At 40.9% G+C, this 17,427-nt stretch overlaps 1 protein-coding gene across 5 annotated transcripts in view; it reads left to right on the plus strand.

Annotated features, from left to right (window-relative positions):
- Window positions 1-17,427, plus strand: part of AFG2A (AFG2 AAA ATPase homolog A) — a 190,777-nt gene that overhangs the window by 50,663 nt on the left and 122,687 nt on the right. For all 5 annotated transcript variants that reach the window (XR_007168731.2, XM_048078138.2, XM_048078139.2 and 2 more), the window contains one exon: window positions 6,343-6,469. Coding sequence is in view for 4 of the 5 variants with exons in the window: in XM_048078138.2 (XP_047934095.1) it covers window positions 6,343-6,469 (127 nt within the window). In the remaining variant the exon portion in view is untranslated. The remainder of the gene's footprint in view (window positions 1-6,342; window positions 6,470-17,427) is intronic.

Below are 17,427 nucleotides of genomic sequence, written 5' to 3' on the forward strand. Positions count from 1 at the left end.
CCTCTAGCATCTGTAGCAGTCTGAATTAATAATATGCATGGGAGTTGTACTGTACATGTGCCAGATGTGAATTTGGCCCAGTGTTTTCATAATGATTACTCTTGCCTAAGTATGCTTGCTATGCCTTTTTGTTTTATGAAATACCTCATTTGCTGTGTGTGTATGTGTGTAGAAGAATCAATTAGTAATTCTGGAGGATGGTTTTGCAGCTTGTTGGACCTGGTGCTTAGAGACATGGTTTAGTGACATTGGTAGTAGGGTGATGGTTGGACAAGATGATCTTGAAGGTCTTTTCCAACCTTAATAATTCTATGATTCTATGATAGATAAGCAGAAATAAGTATATGATGTTAAAGGTGTTCTGATTTTCGGGGGGGGGGGGGGGGGGGGAGGCAGAAAGCTGTTATATAGGAAAAATAGTGATATTGCACTGCTTATGTAAACATGCGTATCTCTGTAAACCCAGTATATTTAATAAGGTTTCAGTTTTGAAGCCCCAGTAGCATTCAGGGGAAACAAAGTTCACAGCTAAAATACACCCTGTCTGGACTGATAAGAATATTCTGACTGAATTACTATTTCAGCGAGGGATATTTGCGTGGAGGAGCCTGCTTTTTCTAACTGGCACGGCAGTGTCCGTTCAGCTGGACAGAATGCCCTACTGATAATTTTTGACTGAAATTTGCTATCAGGCAAGATGCTGCCATTATCGTTCTTTTTCTGGTATTGCTATTGGAGTAGATATTTTCTAATGCTGTGGAAAACCTTGAACTGCCAAAGCTGTATTTCACTGGGTTTTGTGAGGGAAGGAAATAAAACAGCGTGACAGTTAATTACGGCCGTGGCAGTTGGACTGAGAGGACCGCCTTGGCAGGTGCTCCTTGCTGACAGTTTACCCCTGCAAAGCCCTGACAGAAATGTCAGACTCAATAAAACCCTGCAGATGGTACGGGTGAGGCGAGGCTGGTGTGGCAGCATGATGGCAAGGGGCTTCGGTTCGTCAGGACAGTCTTGCCTCCCTCGTCTGTGGGGAGGCCGAGAGCCCTGCCAGAAAGCTCAGCTTCAACCCGTGCTCATTTTTTGATACCAGCCGTTCTGTCGTGTCAATGAGTTTTGCATTTGTTTTGATATGAAATTATTTCCAGAGATTCCAGGGAAGGAATTATTTGAGATGATATCATGTCCAAGAGTACTTTTAAAACCAGTAAATTTTGATTGTTATTGCAATTCTTTTGTTAGAGAGAAAAATAAGAAAGGCAGCTTTTATCTGTGTGTAAATCTTGCCTGAGAGGACGTTTTGGAAAAGAGGGTGGGCTGCACTCCCTTCTCACAAAGCCTGTGTTACAGATTTCAGCTGTGTGGAGATTAATCCCCCTGCAGTAATTTATCCTGGCTGCATCTCCTGAGGCCTGCCCCTTCGGCCCCTCAGGTCTGCCTGAGGTGGGGTCATCTGGGCAGCGCTGGGCTCCTCGGGATGGGGCCTCCCACACTTCCTTCTGGTTTCCCAGCTTCACAGTTGCTGTGAATTTAAAAGTGCTCAGAAGGTTGCGGTGTGAATAGTTCCTGCATTTTCACGCCTACAGTTTAACAACGTAACTGAACTAAGGTCCTGATTCTGTACCGAAGGTGTTCAGATGGGCTTCAGCGTCGCTGAAGTCAATAGCAGATGGAGAGTCGCTGGTTCTCCTTGACAGGATTTAATTGGAGGTCTGGATTTAAATATATTTTCCAATGAAAATAACATCTGCTGTTCTGAAAAAAACATTCATTGTCTTGGCTTTGGAAGTGTTCTAGGTTTTCAGCCGATGTAAATGTACATTTGCATCGGCTTGCAGTGCCATTTCATCATGAGGTGAAATAGTAAGCACTGCTTTCTTGTACTTCTACTTCCAAATACGAAAATAATCTGTTAGATAAAGGGGAGAAAAGAAGAAAAGGGTGCTAAACAAGTAAAAATGTACAAAACAAGAAAGCTGTTTCAGTCAGCAAACTACCTGTAACAAGAAAGGTAGCACTGAGATCTGAGGATTGCATACATGTAGTTGTGTCTGGAAGCAGTTTCCTTGTGGATATGCTGATGAGCTGTAGGTACGTACTCCTTGATGCAGTGGTAGAATCAGGTCGCAGTTGCTTTTATATTCACGGGAAGAAGTATGAGTGGCTTAAGGTGTTCACGTGGGAGGGACAGTGCCTGTTGACGTCTGAATCCGGTGGTTAGATGGGCGTTGGATGAGGCCGGAGATGAGAAGAAAGGGCACTGTGGGTGGCCCTCACCTGCTCTATGCAATTTGGAGCTGGGATCCGGGTCTCTCAGTTCCAGCAGACAAGGCCAAAATTAATTCAGGTTAACGGTGACGCTTTGGTATGCTGTAGCAGGTGTGTTTTCTTCTGCCAGAATGCACACTGGAAGCGCCTTCAGCTAAAATAAAATACTGAGGAGAGGTTTCATTTTCCCTATTCCCCGTGAAGAGCCTGTCTTAATCCGTGGGCAGTCTTGGCTGGTGGGCTCGGCAGTTCGGGAAGTTTCTCTGCTGGTTGAGGGCAGCGCGTGCAGGAGCGCAGGCGTGCTCAGCCTGGGGCTCTTGGGGTACTTGCAGCATTAGCTGGAACCTCGTGTAGGGGAGGATATCTGGCTCTGGCTGATGCGGTAAACTAGTACAAATGAATACCTTTTTTTTTTTTTGCCTTTAAAACTACTTCATCGAGGATTTAGGAGTTGGCAAAAAGATTAAAAGAGCACGTAGCCCACAGACTGATGGATTTTGTTACATGATTATTTCAAATTCTCAGGCCCGCGTGAAGCAGCCAGGCTCCTCTTTCCTCACACGTTTTCATTTTGAAGTTCAAGGTATTTCTGGTCGGGGCACGGCTCTTGCATGCACACGCCCGTGCACACATGGCCCTGCGTGGATTATGTAAGGTTCCTGATGCCGACCGCCGGGATTTGTAGGCGGCGTGTTGACAGGAAATTAGTTTGTACCCATACGTGCCTTTTGCGAGCTATTTCCATGCGGTTGTGATGATGACATCGAGGCACGGAGGTCAGGTAGAGAGAAGGGGGGCAAAGACGCCGCTCGGCTGGAAGTTGGTTTTGGCAGCGGCAGCCTGGGACTGGAGGGTTAATCATCATTTGTGGCTCTGACTGCTGTTTGCGTCAAAAGTCCAGGCAGCCTTAATGAACATTGCCTGTGTTAATTCGAAACCCTTGCTGGGAAATCATGGGAAAATGGAAAAATGCATACTTGCATGTCACCCTTCAGATTAACGGCTTAGGCAGCGCGAGAGCTCTCGGCGCGCGGTGCTGCGCTGCTCCAGCTCTGAGCGGCTGGTAAAGAGATCTGGCTCGGTAAACGCGTGCCTGCCCCTGATTTCATGGGGTATCCTCCTAAGCCAAAAGCTAATTTGCTCTAGACTCTGTGCTAAATATGGTGCATCGTATGACGGCTTAGTGAACTATGTAAATAAAATCACTAAAATTGAAAACTTCTGGTCACAGATCCAGACGTGTCTTCATTTGGTACTGCTGTTATTATTGGTATTTTTGGCTTGTGTGGTTTTAAAATCTTCTTACTCCTTTTAACAGCCCCTAGTAAAAGCCCCTAGTATTACCCTTGTAAAAGCCCCTAGTATTGTGCTGGTATCTCCCCTTAATTGTTTATTGGGTATTATGCCATCAATTATTGCTTAACTGCAATTTTCTGATTATACCCTAATTGTGTGAAAGCCTTTGCAATATACGTTCCCCTGTAACAGCAGGGGTTTTCTTTAGAGTAAATATTTTTTTTCCTTTTAGTCCGATACTTGTAAGAGAAACGTTTATATTGGGGAAAGATGTAATATCCGTTCTAGCCACCTCTCTTTATAAACAAGCATTTCTCCTTTGTTTCCTTTAAAAAAAAAAAAAAAGTTTAGCATTCCCCCCCCCCCAAGCCTTCTAGCTTCAGATCATCTCATGTAATTTTAACATTTTGGTCCCAGCCTTAATACTTTTTTTCCCTTTGCTTAGCTTTTTCTTGTGTGTGATCCACGGGGTATAAAGTTGAGTGAATGTGAAACTTGTGCAGGATGGGAGGCCTGAATCCCTCCTGAGACTAGCTTATGTTACAAAGTTGATTTTAATTTCCTTTAAGTTCAGTGTACTTCGAAAAGCATTTACTATCCTTGCACAACACCTGAAGTGTTTTATCACATGCAGCCCCCTGCAAGTCAATGGGGCTGTGACCCAGGGGTATGTTAGAAATGCTCTGATCCCGCTCGGGAGCTTCTAACCTGGCTGCAGCAAACCAGAAAGCTGACAACGAGCTAACCCAAGTCCCTTCTCTAATATTTCTTAGCAACCTAAATATTCTGTTAGCCAACATTTATTATAACCCCTCAAAGATATTTTCCAGGCTAGGTCTGATAGGTTAACTGTTTTGCTCTGGAAAATTACAGAACCAGTTGTAGAACGGGAAAGTTGGAGAGATTATTAGGAGAAAATCTATTGCTTCGCCTCCGAGGTGTTTGGGAAGCTGCAGCAGCTCTGTGGCTAAGTGGGTGCCTCCGGTGCCACATCCACTGGGAAAGCTCTGAACGCTTATTTCAGAATGAATGTTGCTTTTCAGAAATCAGGAGACTTATTTTGTTAAATTGTACTGGAAAATGTCCGTTTGAGGGTGGAAAAAGTGAAGTTGCCCAGCACGCAGAGAGAGAAGCGGCGCCAGCAGCCCCTTCCCAAGGGCAAAGGGAGAAGCGTGGCCGTGGGCTTTTTCCCCCCCAAATGGCACAGGTGTGTGGAGGCAGCTGATGGCTGAGCAGTGCCAGGAGCCCTACCTGTGGCTGCTGACAGTGGGGGGCAAAAGCCAGGCTCACGGGGGTTTCACTTCCAGCCCCCGGGCGCCAGGAGGAGCTTTGGGGATGCTGGCCCACAGCCTGGCACCACAGCAGGCACACATCCTGCTCCTTCTGAGCATGGTCCTGGTGGTGGGTCAGCTTTTCTCAGCTTTTCTTGCTTTGTTTCTCTCATTTCCTCTTTTTTTTGTTTGTCCTTCCCTCCTCCACCACCTCTCTGACTAGGGGAGAACTGACACCTGTTTACATTATTCCTATAGCTAATGCAGGCTGTAATACACTTCTTCCATAAATACATAGTGAAACACACAGTTTCATCTGTATGTACCTAGAGCTTGGCGCTGAAAGGAACACCCATACATCGTTGGTGTAGTGCGTCTGTATCTGAGCATATACAGTTATCCGTGTGCAGTCCCAGTGTCTCCTAGGCACAGCACCTTTTCAAAAGTAAAACATGAGATGACGTGCAGTCACCTATTTTTATAATATTTCAGAAATAAAGCCTCTTTATGGAGAATGAGGAAGATGGGATAGTGTAAAGAACACAGCTGTTCATAAGATTTATTACTTATTGCAACATAGGTCCTTAGTCTCTTGGTGTGATTTATGCAATGTCTTCTGCATCCTTCATTATTCATGTGAATATACATACGCACACGTGCATATATATGTGCACGCATACATGATAAATGTCTAGGAAGAAGGTGGTACATCACTTATTCTTTTTAAGATGTTAGAAGATTTAATGAAAGTGAGTTTATTTCTGTAATGTGTTTTGCTACATATATTTAAGTAATTCAAGCAGTTTGCTGTGAACATTGACATTACCAGAGTTAATTCCAGACTAAAATAAATAAATAAAGCTTAAAATAGTTTATGTCTGGCCTGTTTAGGTTTTTCACATATTGGTGATTTCAAAACTGGAACTTTCTGTTTCTCAGGTTTTTTTTCCTGGTATCTGGAAAATCAACTGACCTAAGGACTGACAATGCCATTATGAAGGAGTTGGTCAACACTCAATTTTTACTCGTTTGATGGGGAGAATACAAAAACGTAGACCAACTCTGCAAAATACATAACTACTTAATTTTTATACTTCATGGGTTGGTGTAAGCACTGACTTGGATGGTGCTGAAAACTAAAGTTTGTTTGACTAGTAAAAAAATCTGCATGGATTCAGTTGTTATAAAAATGTTTATTCCAGACATCCACATTGTGTTAAATCTTTACAGCCTATACAGCAGGGTAGAAAGTAGCAAACCTCAGTTGCTTTTGAAAGATGGCTTGTTATTGAGAAAGGACTAATTCTCTAATTTGCATTTTCTCACTTCATATGACTGATTATTTTGCCTTCAGCTGTTTAAGATGAAAATAAACATCAGAATTAAAATAAAGAGAAACTAAGTTTCTGTTGAAACACTTCTGAAAATTGAAAAGAAAAATGTATTCTTCCTTTTCTCCAAATTTCTGGGAAGGGCAAACTAATGCTAATACTAATTGTTTTTCAATCAGCTCTTCAGGTGCTGGAAATGTAGCAGACCGTGTCTTGGCTCAGTTGCTAACGGAAATGGATGGGATAGAGCAGCTGAAGGACGTGACAATTTTGGCAGCTACAAACAGACCGGACATGATAGACAAGGTACAAATAGATGCAGGGTGGTATATACTGTTCTCTTGAGAAGACCAGTTTCTGGAATAATTCAATTCTCTTTGTTTACTCTCCAAACTGTTGTCTAATAAATTAATGGTTAAGAATAGATGTTGGGAAATGGTGACAAGGCAAAGGAAAGGTTCATGTCCCTGCCTTTTTTTCTCCCTCTTACAAAATTTTAACAGAAACAAAATCTTCTGTGAATATCCGTATTCTAAGTATCCGTTTCCTAGAAGAAATTATTCCTAAATCAAGCTCATTGAACTTGTGCAACAACATTTCTGTCAAACTGCTTTTGTGGGTTTTGCTTCTGTTGTGTTTGTTTATGCAAGGGTTTGCTGGACTGTCGGTTTCATTAGTTTCTTCCTTTCAAGAGATTAAGCATCTCCTTGGTGCCACTCGCCTGCTGCCAGCAGTAGGGGTTCCAACTGCAGACAGCGCAGTTTCTCCTTAGGTCTCACAGCAGCTCTGCTGGAGCGCAAGTTTGTAAAAACGAAAGGGTTGTAACACAGCAGAAGGCCTCCAAACACAAAACCAACCCAGCAGCCCTCTAGAAAATCCACTTTAAAACAGTCTGTCACTGCTGGGTCTTCTCACAGCTAAGTGCAGCAGACGGACCGGTCTGGAGTGATTTCCTTTAAGATATGTTTTGTTGCATTGTTAAGGTTCTTTATTTTACAGCTTTTCACCTTCACAACATTCATAATTTGACGACAAGCTAATGATTTTTTTTTCCCAATCTTTAATAGTGTTTCTTAAAAGTTTTATACATATTTTCCATGTTCCATTTTAAGATATTTCTGGAATAGTGTTTTTTCCGCTGGTCTTGGAGCATTCAGGCATAAAATAGGTACAAATGCATGCTTTTAAGGTAAGGTTCATTTACACATGAAGTTTTGAGGAAAAATAAAATTGTATTTTGGCTCCTGAACACAGCCTCTTTCCTTTTGAACTGAAGGAAGCCACCCAGCTGACAGCGTCCTGATAAACGTTCACTTTTGTTAGAATTTTCTAGGTATATGTCAACTGTATTTCCATCACTGATGCAAACTCAGATCTCTTAAAGACGTGGCTGAAAGTTTTTATTTTCATCTGATGGTAAAAACTTGACTTCTGTGCATCTGAACGTGGTGGCGTTGATGAAGGGAGCTGTTGCTTCTGAAAAGACCTGTTGATATATCCAGTTTTCTAGGAATACTTTGTTTTAACTAAAAGCCAGGAGATGGGGAGGGATAGCATATCACAGAATAGGTGGCCCAGTCAGGGGAGAGATGGGCTTACACAGGGATGAGCTAGGTCCTGCAGTGTCACTGAATCAAGGCACCAGTGATACTTGCAGCCAGGAAGGATGAACAGATAACATGTTGTGGCAACCGCTCTGTCAACTCCACCTTCTTTCCTTTCTTGCGTTTATCATCAACATCTGAAAGCTCTGTGGGTAACAAGCTATAGTAGCCACCACAGGGAAGATTTTTAGGCATTGTGGAGGCTGAGAGGAAGAATATTATACATATGTGTCCCTGCAGAGTGTTAAGGAACTCCCATGGTACAGGGCTGGAAGAAAGGAAACGTAGAACAAACAGCACGCTTGTGTTCGTATGGCAGTGTTAGGCTGGTAGATTCTAACCCCAATAAAGCTGTTAGTCCTGACCCTAAATGTAAAGAAAAAGTCCATGCTGCGTGAGACAGTGCCCCTCAGAGTAGCAAGTTGTGTGATTATAGAAATTGTATTAGCGAAAAACCATAAACGGGTATTTAAGATATTTTTTATACTATTTTTGCTAAGATATAAAGGAAAAAAAGTTCTGATAACTTTGCAGAAAGAGTTCACTTACAGAATAACAGAGCAAAATTTCACCAATCCGGAGAAGGGGTTTACACTGATGTTTAAAGGGAGCGGAGAATTACATTTGTGTTGGTATAATGCTCATCATGCTTCATCCAGGCCACACAGGCTACACCAGTGCAATAGTTGCACATTTTCTTCCCCAGAAAAAAAAAAAAGACCGACACCAGAAAGCATTTGTATTATGAACTTCACTTAATGGGCAGTCTTTCAGTTTGGGTTTATAGTGATGCCCTTGAATGTGTAAAATTTTATTAAATCAATTAAATTTTGTATTGAATAGTAGTTCAACAATGTAGTACAATAAATAAATGTCCTCTTTGCATAGATGTATTGTGACTGTACGGTAATTTTTAATGTATGAACTTTACATGTTGTATAAAGGCACAAGGCAATCCATAGTCTTTACTTCCAGGTACTGAGAATATGTTGGGTATAGTTTTTTGTGACTATGTTTTAGATTTTTGAAACCAAGAAATGTTTGAGGAGTGCATGCTTTGTAAGTTTTAAATACTTACAAAATTGGTAATAATTGATTCAATCTTCATTTATGTCTGCTTCTTAATTGATAAATATGTGATGATTGATCTTATGCACTTTTGAGAAAAGCACATGGGAATATCACATGTAAGGGTATTCCCCTGAGCCTAGTGCAGGCATCGTCATCTCTGCAAACACTACATTGTGTTGCTTTTGCATGGTGAGTAGTTTTGAGTCAGCCTTTATAGAGTTATGTTTAATTTTAAACTTGTTTTGACTTGTTACAAATGTCTGTTAATAAGAAAATTTCTCTAAGATGTCATGATTTAATTGAAATATTATTTCAACCTCAAGTTGTGTCCTGTGTTTGTAGCACTTAGCTACTTTGCATCCCATTCATGCGATGCTGAAAATACTTGGGGATAGTTTCCTTTATTTTTGTAAGAAAACAAAACCAGCACATACTGTTTTCATCCCGTGTATGATGCAGGAAGAGCAGTTTCTACCAGAAGAGAGAGATTCTGGAACAAGATGTTCTGAACACTCTTTGAAAGTGATACAGAAACAAAACACTCTGAGTCAGTAATAATAGTAAAACTTCCCTTCTATTCTTGATTTATTTATTTATTTTACTCTAGACGTAGAATTGATGAGCAATAGTAGGAAAAATATTTTTATTTTTGGTGACTTCTACGTTCAAGAGTGATTTTTCATGCCTAAAAAAAATTTGCAGTAGTTTTATGGAGCTGCTTGTTATTCAGAGCTTTTCTCTATTCAGATATCAGTTGGCCTAACAAGAGATTTCACTTATGGCTACAAACATCACATAAAATATTTTGAGCACCATGTATATTTAGATTAGCTTGAATTAAACGTCTTATGCAGACATACATGGATGAACTTTCTGGTGTAGTCCAAGAGATTTCCATGGAAGAAAACCTACGCCAGTTCAACAGGATTTTGTGGCCTTTTTTTCTCTTGTAATGGTACCTCTGTTTTGCAAGACTTTTAATATCAGGCTTAATTCTTGGGTGAGAAGGGTGAATTGCTATCGTTATCTGCCCATGCAGATATCTTTCTCCTCTTCAGCAGAATTTCGATCTCCCTTAGCCAGGGTATGTAATGAAGGGAGGGAGGCTGTCAGATCCTCGGGGACCTTGGTGAATGTTTCAGCAGAGGAAGCAAGATGCGTGCTGCTGCAGCATCAGATAGTTTTACCACCTGCTGGGTCAAATTTGAATGTCAAACACATTAGCTGAGATGTAAAACACGAGGCGCTGAGTGAAGTGATGGCCTGTGGTATAGGATGACATCCTGGTGCTCCTGACAGCTTCACTTCTCCTCGTCATGGGGTGCAGAAAAGATGTATCCTCAAATATTCTATTTGCATAAGAATGACAGGATGTGATAGGACAAACGAAGATTAACGAGATGCTGTGCTGTCAGTGTTGCCCATTGTCTCTAGATCGATGATGGTCTGGATTTCATCGGTGTTCGTGGGCTCAAATCAGAAACTGTACTGGTACAGTGAATACCGAAGAACTGGATCTTTAAAAATGCTGGTTTAGTGCAGGGGAACTTGGCTTCTCATCTTTAAGTATCCTGCGTGCTAGTATAAGAGCGTGTGCTCTGTGGTTTGTGCCAGCACAGAGGATTTTTGCTGCCTCCTTTTGCACTTTTATTTTGCTTTCAAAAACTTTGTACTCCCCAGCCTTCCTCCTTACTTTCTTTCTCTACCTTCACCCCCAAGTCTTGGGTCCATGCTGTTCTGCAGAGAAGCACTAGAGAAGCCCTGTTGGCTTCAATGTATTAGTCACTGGGGTTGAATTCAGCTTATTTAGTTTAAGAATTGTGTGGATACTGAGTTGTCTGTTCTGCTTATGTGAACAGAATAAAACTGCAGCCTGTATTCTTCCTAGCAACTGCCAAGTATGGGGAAAGAGAATAAAAGTCTCTTCCCCTGTGGTTCATTTGGGTTTTGGATGAGTTCTTTTGGTCAGAAAAGTCAAACAGAGGTTCAACAAGTTGATCTGACCCTTAAAATGTTGATTACTGTGTAGCTTTGGGACAACCTTAACTTAAAGTGGCTTGTTTTGATGAAAATAAAAAAAAAAAAGCATGATAGAGCCATTTGGCAGAATCAGTAAAGAAATTATAATTTCTTGCCTGCAGCAAAAGTAAATAATCTTTCCTCTTTAAAAACATCAAAGTTCTGTCTTTCTGAAGGCTTATGGAAGAAATTCAAATATTTAGGTTTGCCGTTTTACAAGTTAAAAGAAATAGGAAAGAATCTTGCATATTTATTCCTTATTGTCTGGCAATGTGTGTGTGCTGTTATAAAGCAGGTGACACTGCAAGCATGCTTAGCAGTCAGATGCAGTGGCACTAACTCAGCTCACTGCCGTGTTCTGTATTCTTACATTTACATGTTTACCTACCTGTGATAACCGTTTTGGTCAGATATGTTTTACGAAAGGGCCTTCCTATGTTACAGCCTGACTTGGTAGGATTTCAGTCTTCCCAGATACGGTGTGGGACTGTGGAGTTAGGAGCCGCGTTACCCACCAGCTGTGTGCTGTGTTCCTCTCTGTAACCCCCTGCCCTGAAGATTGGTCCAAGATCATAGCTCCAGGTTGGAAGGGGCCCTGGGGGTCTTCTGGTCCAACCTCCTGCTTGGGCAGGGCCAACTTCAGTGTTGCTCAGGGCTCGTCCAGGAGACCTCTGAGTTTCTCCAAGGATGGCGATTTCACAGCCTCTCTGGGCACCTGCTCCATGTTTGACCATCCTCACCATGAAGAGTGTGTTTCTTTCTTTTCCTTCTATCTAGCAGTGTAGCTTGCTGCAACCTGTGCCTCTCGCCCTGGTGTGTACCTCTGAGAAGAGGCTGGTGCTATCAGCTCTACAAACCATCCTACCTCTCCCTGCTGCTTTAGGTACTTCAACATGGGTAGAATTGTACGTAGAATTGTGAAGGAGAACTGCTAAACGGCTTTAGGACTCTAGAGAGGGAAATTTAAGTATTTCTGCCTGTTCATCGTGCTCTGCATTGGGTTTGGTTTGAGGAGAAGCAGTCAGGTGAGCTGAGTCCTACCTGGGGAGCTGGGATATGCCTCTGGCTGCCACTTCTCAGTATTGCCTCTATGCTGATTTCATCCAGGTTTGGAAGACCAGTGGCACAAGAGTTGGGTGCCTTTTAGAAGGAGAAAGCGTTGGGATACTTAAGGCTTGGCAAAGTATTTCATGATAGTTGGATAAACTAGTACCAAGTAAACACCAGTTAGTTAGAGTGAAATCTTGTTATTTATTTGATTTGGTACTGCTAGGTTACTAGAGTTGAAGTCCATTCTGGGGACCACTGGGGATAACTAACAAGTAATTTTTTAAACTACATGCCTTGCCTGATATCATGTTACTGAAATCAGTCTTCATTTGTATATGGGCTTTGTAGTCATCACTAGAATAGGACAGGTGGGAATGTATTTCAGAATAGCAATCAAAGCATGTAAATGCAATCACCATGCCTCGCCATACTGCTGAAGCATTATTTTTTTTCTTTTTTTAAATATATATATATTTATTTTTTTTTACTTTAAACACTGAAATGCCTCTCTGCTCGTCAAAGGGCACTCCTCATATTATTCTAAAGCCCTGGGATTAAAAATAGAGGAGAGAGATTTTGTGTCTTGTGACTTTTTAGTCAGCCAGCACCTAGAGTGCTTACATCATTTTGCCCAGGTGCAAGCATGGTTCTTTGAAATAACAGAAGATGTGGGATTTCTTTTGAAGACAAGATTGTTCTGGAGCATATAATAAATTTTCAGAAAATGAAGCTTTAGGGAAAAATGATATCGAACTACATGCCATTGAAAAAAGGATCTGATATTCTGAAATCGTTTCACAATCTTGGCACCATCACATTTTCTTTCAATTGGTTTTCTCTGGTATGTGTTTGGGTTTTACCCTTAATGCTGTTAAACTTGCAATTCTGACCAGGGCCAAGAGGTGCTCTGGAAAGTAGCTGTTTCTCAGAGTCTAATCTTGCCACTATTAATATAAGTTGTTTACATTTTAGGGTGATTAAGAGCTTTATAAGTTTGTTTAAAAAAAGAAAGGCAAAAGAGTAAGTGAAATGATTTTAAAATTGTCACAAATTCTTTTCACCTGCCAAACTGAAAAGTCTAAATAGACACAGATGATGAGCACTGCTGTTTACTGGCCAAAGACCTCTAAGTTGATGATTTGAGGCTGGATTGCAGAGCGAACCGAGAATCCCTAAAGAGCTTTACCACCCTGTTTGAATGCTGAGGCAGTTCCTGTGTTCGTGGGCATATTTATGAAGTTTCTCTTTAAGTCAAGAACTGGGTTTTAAGATTCACCTGAAGCTCTCTCCTCCCCACCCCCCTCGCTGATGAAAACTTTGTTTTCTCACCAGTACAGCAAATAAAATATTTCCAGGTGTGCAAAACTGATTTTTGTTTCCAGCATCGATTGTCAGAGTGTGGAGGACTGAGTAGTAAATCAGCCTTAAGGCTGCTCTGGTTTTAAAAAACAAAATCTTAGTGGTGACAGCTGAAGAGCACAGTGACTTTTTCACTCAAGATTTATTACTTGCCTGAAAAGAAGGGTTGGAGGGAAAACTTGCTGGGCTGCATATTTTCTCCTTTAACAGATATAGTATAGGGCCAGGATAAATTGGCTTTATTTTGTCTGTGAAAACATACAACCAAACAGTGTATGTAAAAATATAATAGTTTTACTTCAAATAGAACAGAAAAGTAAATATGCCTGCTCTTATTCTTTATAACGGAAAGCATTCCTTACATTGACAAAGTCGTGTATTTTAGCATCACTAATAACTTCCGTAAACTTCTCTGCAACACGTGCCAGAAAACTGATTTGAAGGTATCAAGGCGTATTTATTTCATTTGGAAAAGTAAAAAAAAAAAAAAAAAAAACAAAAATAAATAAATAAAGGGAAGGTAAGGGCCATGGGCCAAAGTTTGTTCTTATTCGTACCTCCCAGCCTCACAAAGTCCAGATGAGGAGCACAACAGGTCAGAAAGCGTCCAAATTATTAACAAAGCAGGAAATTTGAAAGGTTCTCAGGCTGGTCTGTGTGTGAATACCATCCTCAGTTCAATGAGTCTGTAACGGTGATACCAGATCGTTATGTGGTTTTGTGTTTCTTTCAATTGTATCGTGAAAATGATGCTAAGAGAACATGAGAACATATGTTTTGGGGTTAACATGAATCGTACCTCTAAAAACGAAGTGGATTTGAGCAGTACCTATAAATGAGGTATAAAATCCTAAACATTGCGTTAGGTCATCTGTATTCTTCATGTGCGTTTAGTGCGAAACAAAGCACCTTTATCTAGAGAAGCAATACCAATTTTATGGTGAAGTTTCATGTACCTGTACAGTGAGTTTTAACCCCTGAAAGTTGTGCAACTGCTTTTAAAGGCACAGGTTTTAGCTTCCTATGTGAATTACTTGAGAACAGCCCACGGGATGCTAACTTCTTCCTGCTAAATCCTTCCAATTTGCTCATGTCAAGTGTTGGGGTCGCATGGAGGAGGGTGCAGCTGGGGTGCTGGGCTTGGCTCGGTTCCTGAGGAAGCATCCTCAGGAGCTGTCGAGGCCTCGGTGACGTGTGGCTGGGGATCAGTGCTCCATGGCAGATGAGCAAAGCGCAGCGAGGCGTATTTCACAGTCAGTGTGTTGGACGGCATTAGTCTCTTTATATTTAATAAGCTTCATTAGGGTAGCGATAACAGTTAAGGAAGAGATGTTCCAAGAGGACTTGCTTTTTAAATATTTGTGGAATGACTCTGGAAAGGATGTTAGTGTGGTCCTTTGAGCTACAGAGCTAGAGCAATGGCCGCAATTAGCGTACTTGGGCTGTGGCCACAGACCCATTTAGGGCTTGGTTTGCACTTGGTCTTCTGCCCAGCCTTCCTCTTTGTGGATGAAGCGTGCAGTATGCATGTAGTTTTTTGTGTATGCTATATTAAAATCGCATTACAGAGCATGTTGTGCTTGTTGAGCACTTGTGAATTCAGAACTGCCATAGGTGAGGTTGCGTGTACAACCTCCGTTCACTCTTCGTTGTGCATGTGCATCATCATGCCATCTTTAATTACCTTAATTAAAGTGTTATTCATTGTGCATGATTAATTAAATTGCATTAATTTAGAAAATTATTTTTACAAGTCATTATGATGGCCTCTGCTTTAATTGCCCTACTACTTAAATTTCCTTACTTTTAAGAGCTTTGATTTACACTGTTTCAAATCAGGTGAACAATTACTAGTTTCTGGAGTGAGCATCCAGAGCCCCTGGTGTAGTATCCTGTTGGTATCTTCATGGTTATCAGCAGTACAGGACCCTCTAGGTCTGCCATAGAAAACTTGTTTGCTTGAAATAATTGGTAAATCGACAACAGTATTCAACTCCTTTGCTGGTCTTTGTGGTGCCTACTAGGCAAGAATGGGACTTTCACCTACTATCCGAGATGTTTTCTGAGAATATAGGAATAGGTAGATAAATGACTTTTTCAGTAGTAATGTTTCTTCTAATGTTCCATAGCCGTAACTCTTTCCTCATATTCTTTCCTTGTGTCATCTCCATATTCAGTTTGCCTTCTCTCTCTTTATCCAGTATCTTCTTGGTTTGTTTTTCCTTTATCTCCTGACCTCTTCACCTTCAGCAAACTATCATCTATCCTCAGTATGATTCTTGCTCCTAGTTTTTTTACTCCATTGATGTCAACTTTTTCGCCTGTTCTTGCGTGCGTTTTGTTTTTCACAGTCTTTCTCCCAAAATCTGTAGTTCTTCTCAGTCATCTGAATAATCTCCCCAGGCTTCTATCTCATCTTTATCTGTCTGCCCTGCCAGGATTCTCCAATTCTGTTTCCTTCTGGGTTCCCATATTTAGTCCTTCCTTAATGAGCCTCGGTTTTGCCCCAGTGTTCAAACTCTTGGTTTCGGTGTTTTCATTCCTCATATCTATCTCTTGTTCCTTTCAGTGTCAGCTCTGGTATCCTCTTTCTCCTCCTCCTGCTTGACTAGATTCAGGCAACTCGAATGAGAGGAGAGGTCATTTTCCTGCTGTAATTTTGGGAGCCTGGATGCAACATGGCCTGCAGACTCCTTGAGTCTTGGTAGTTTCAGTCTTTCAGTGGTCAAAACTTGGAAAATGTATCTGCTAAATGTCAAGAAACCTCACAAAGCTTTTTCAAACTAAGATGTTTCAAATCCTTCTAACGTGGTCAGTTCTCAAGTCCTCCCTCCAAAGGTTAGGGTGAAGTCATTTTATTAAGTTTTTAAAATTATAAACAAAGCGACATATTTTTCCTGGTCTCCTTCTCATGCAACAGCTGAAATGTTTTGACTGGAACATTACAAAACAAATCAGTTGAAGGCAGTCAGCCAGTTTGGAAAGGACAAGAAGGTCAAAGCTCATAATAGCATAAACTACTAAATGTGTGACCTTATAGAAGTCACCCATCATTTTACATAATATTAAGTGCTGATACTTCTCTCTCCCCTAATAGAGTGAAAGATGTTTTAGTAAAAATGGAAGCCATGGTGAAGCAAAAGGCTTAGCATTGTCCGTACCCCTGGTTTTGTATTCATCTCCCTTGAGTACAGCTTGGGACTATGCTGGGAGAAAGGAGCAGGAGGTGGCTGGTGTACAGTTTCACTGTTTGCTTGTACACGTTAAGGTGGTGACCTCTTATGTTTTAGTTTTAGGCTTAGAAAATCTCTGAACCTCAGAGCTTTATAATGAGCAAGTTGGAACATGATCAAACTTTCTACATTAGCAAGGGACTCCGAAGAGCTGTTGAATGTAGGGATTAGCTGATATGCACTTGCTTCTCGGTAAGGATATTGGTAAGCTTTTGGTTAAGGTTCTTTATGGATATTGGATGTTATCATTAGCCCATTCAGTTGATGAGTAGTATCTTTTTTGTGAAATTTCTACGGGGAGAAAGAAAAATAGGACTTCGTAGGCAGTTTCCACTAGCTGTTTTTTTTTTTCATGTTGAAAGAGCTCCAACTTTACATTTTATTTGCTCCAGCAGTGATAAAAGCTGATGTCTTGCACATCTAACATGTACTGCTTAGGCACAAGTAGAAATACCATTCGTGTGCAGTAAGTATAACAACAAAAGAGAATGGGTTTGTATAAGAAAAACGTGTTCTTTCTATAAGATCTTAGTTATTAAAAAAAGACTTAACATCAAACTAAATGAATGCAGTACTGTAATAATATAGTATTAAAGAAAAAAGGAACAATCTGAGTCATTGATTCATAGTATATCATTTTCATAAGGTATGTGGAAGGTTTGTTATGCATATGTGCAGGAGCATAAAGCTAGGGCTCTGTTCTCATCCAAATGAGACATTAACATCTCTTGTGATCAGTGCAAGCTTGGTGGATGACTTTGTAGGTCACCAGAGTACCTCAGGGTTGCATATGCCAATGTAGTTTAATAACAAAAGCTTATTTGAAGCTCCATGTATTTGATGTATTTACAACTGTAGAAACTGTCTCAAAATCACAAGTGTTTCCTAAATTTCTGAAATAGCTTAGAAAATCGTGTAAACTACAAGG

This window comes from Anser cygnoides, chromosome 4 (genome assembly GCF_040182565.1).
Source record: "Anser cygnoides isolate HZ-2024a breed goose chromosome 4, Taihu_goose_T2T_genome, whole genome shotgun sequence".
Taxonomy (NCBI): domain Eukaryota; kingdom Metazoa; phylum Chordata; class Aves; order Anseriformes; family Anatidae; genus Anser; species Anser cygnoides.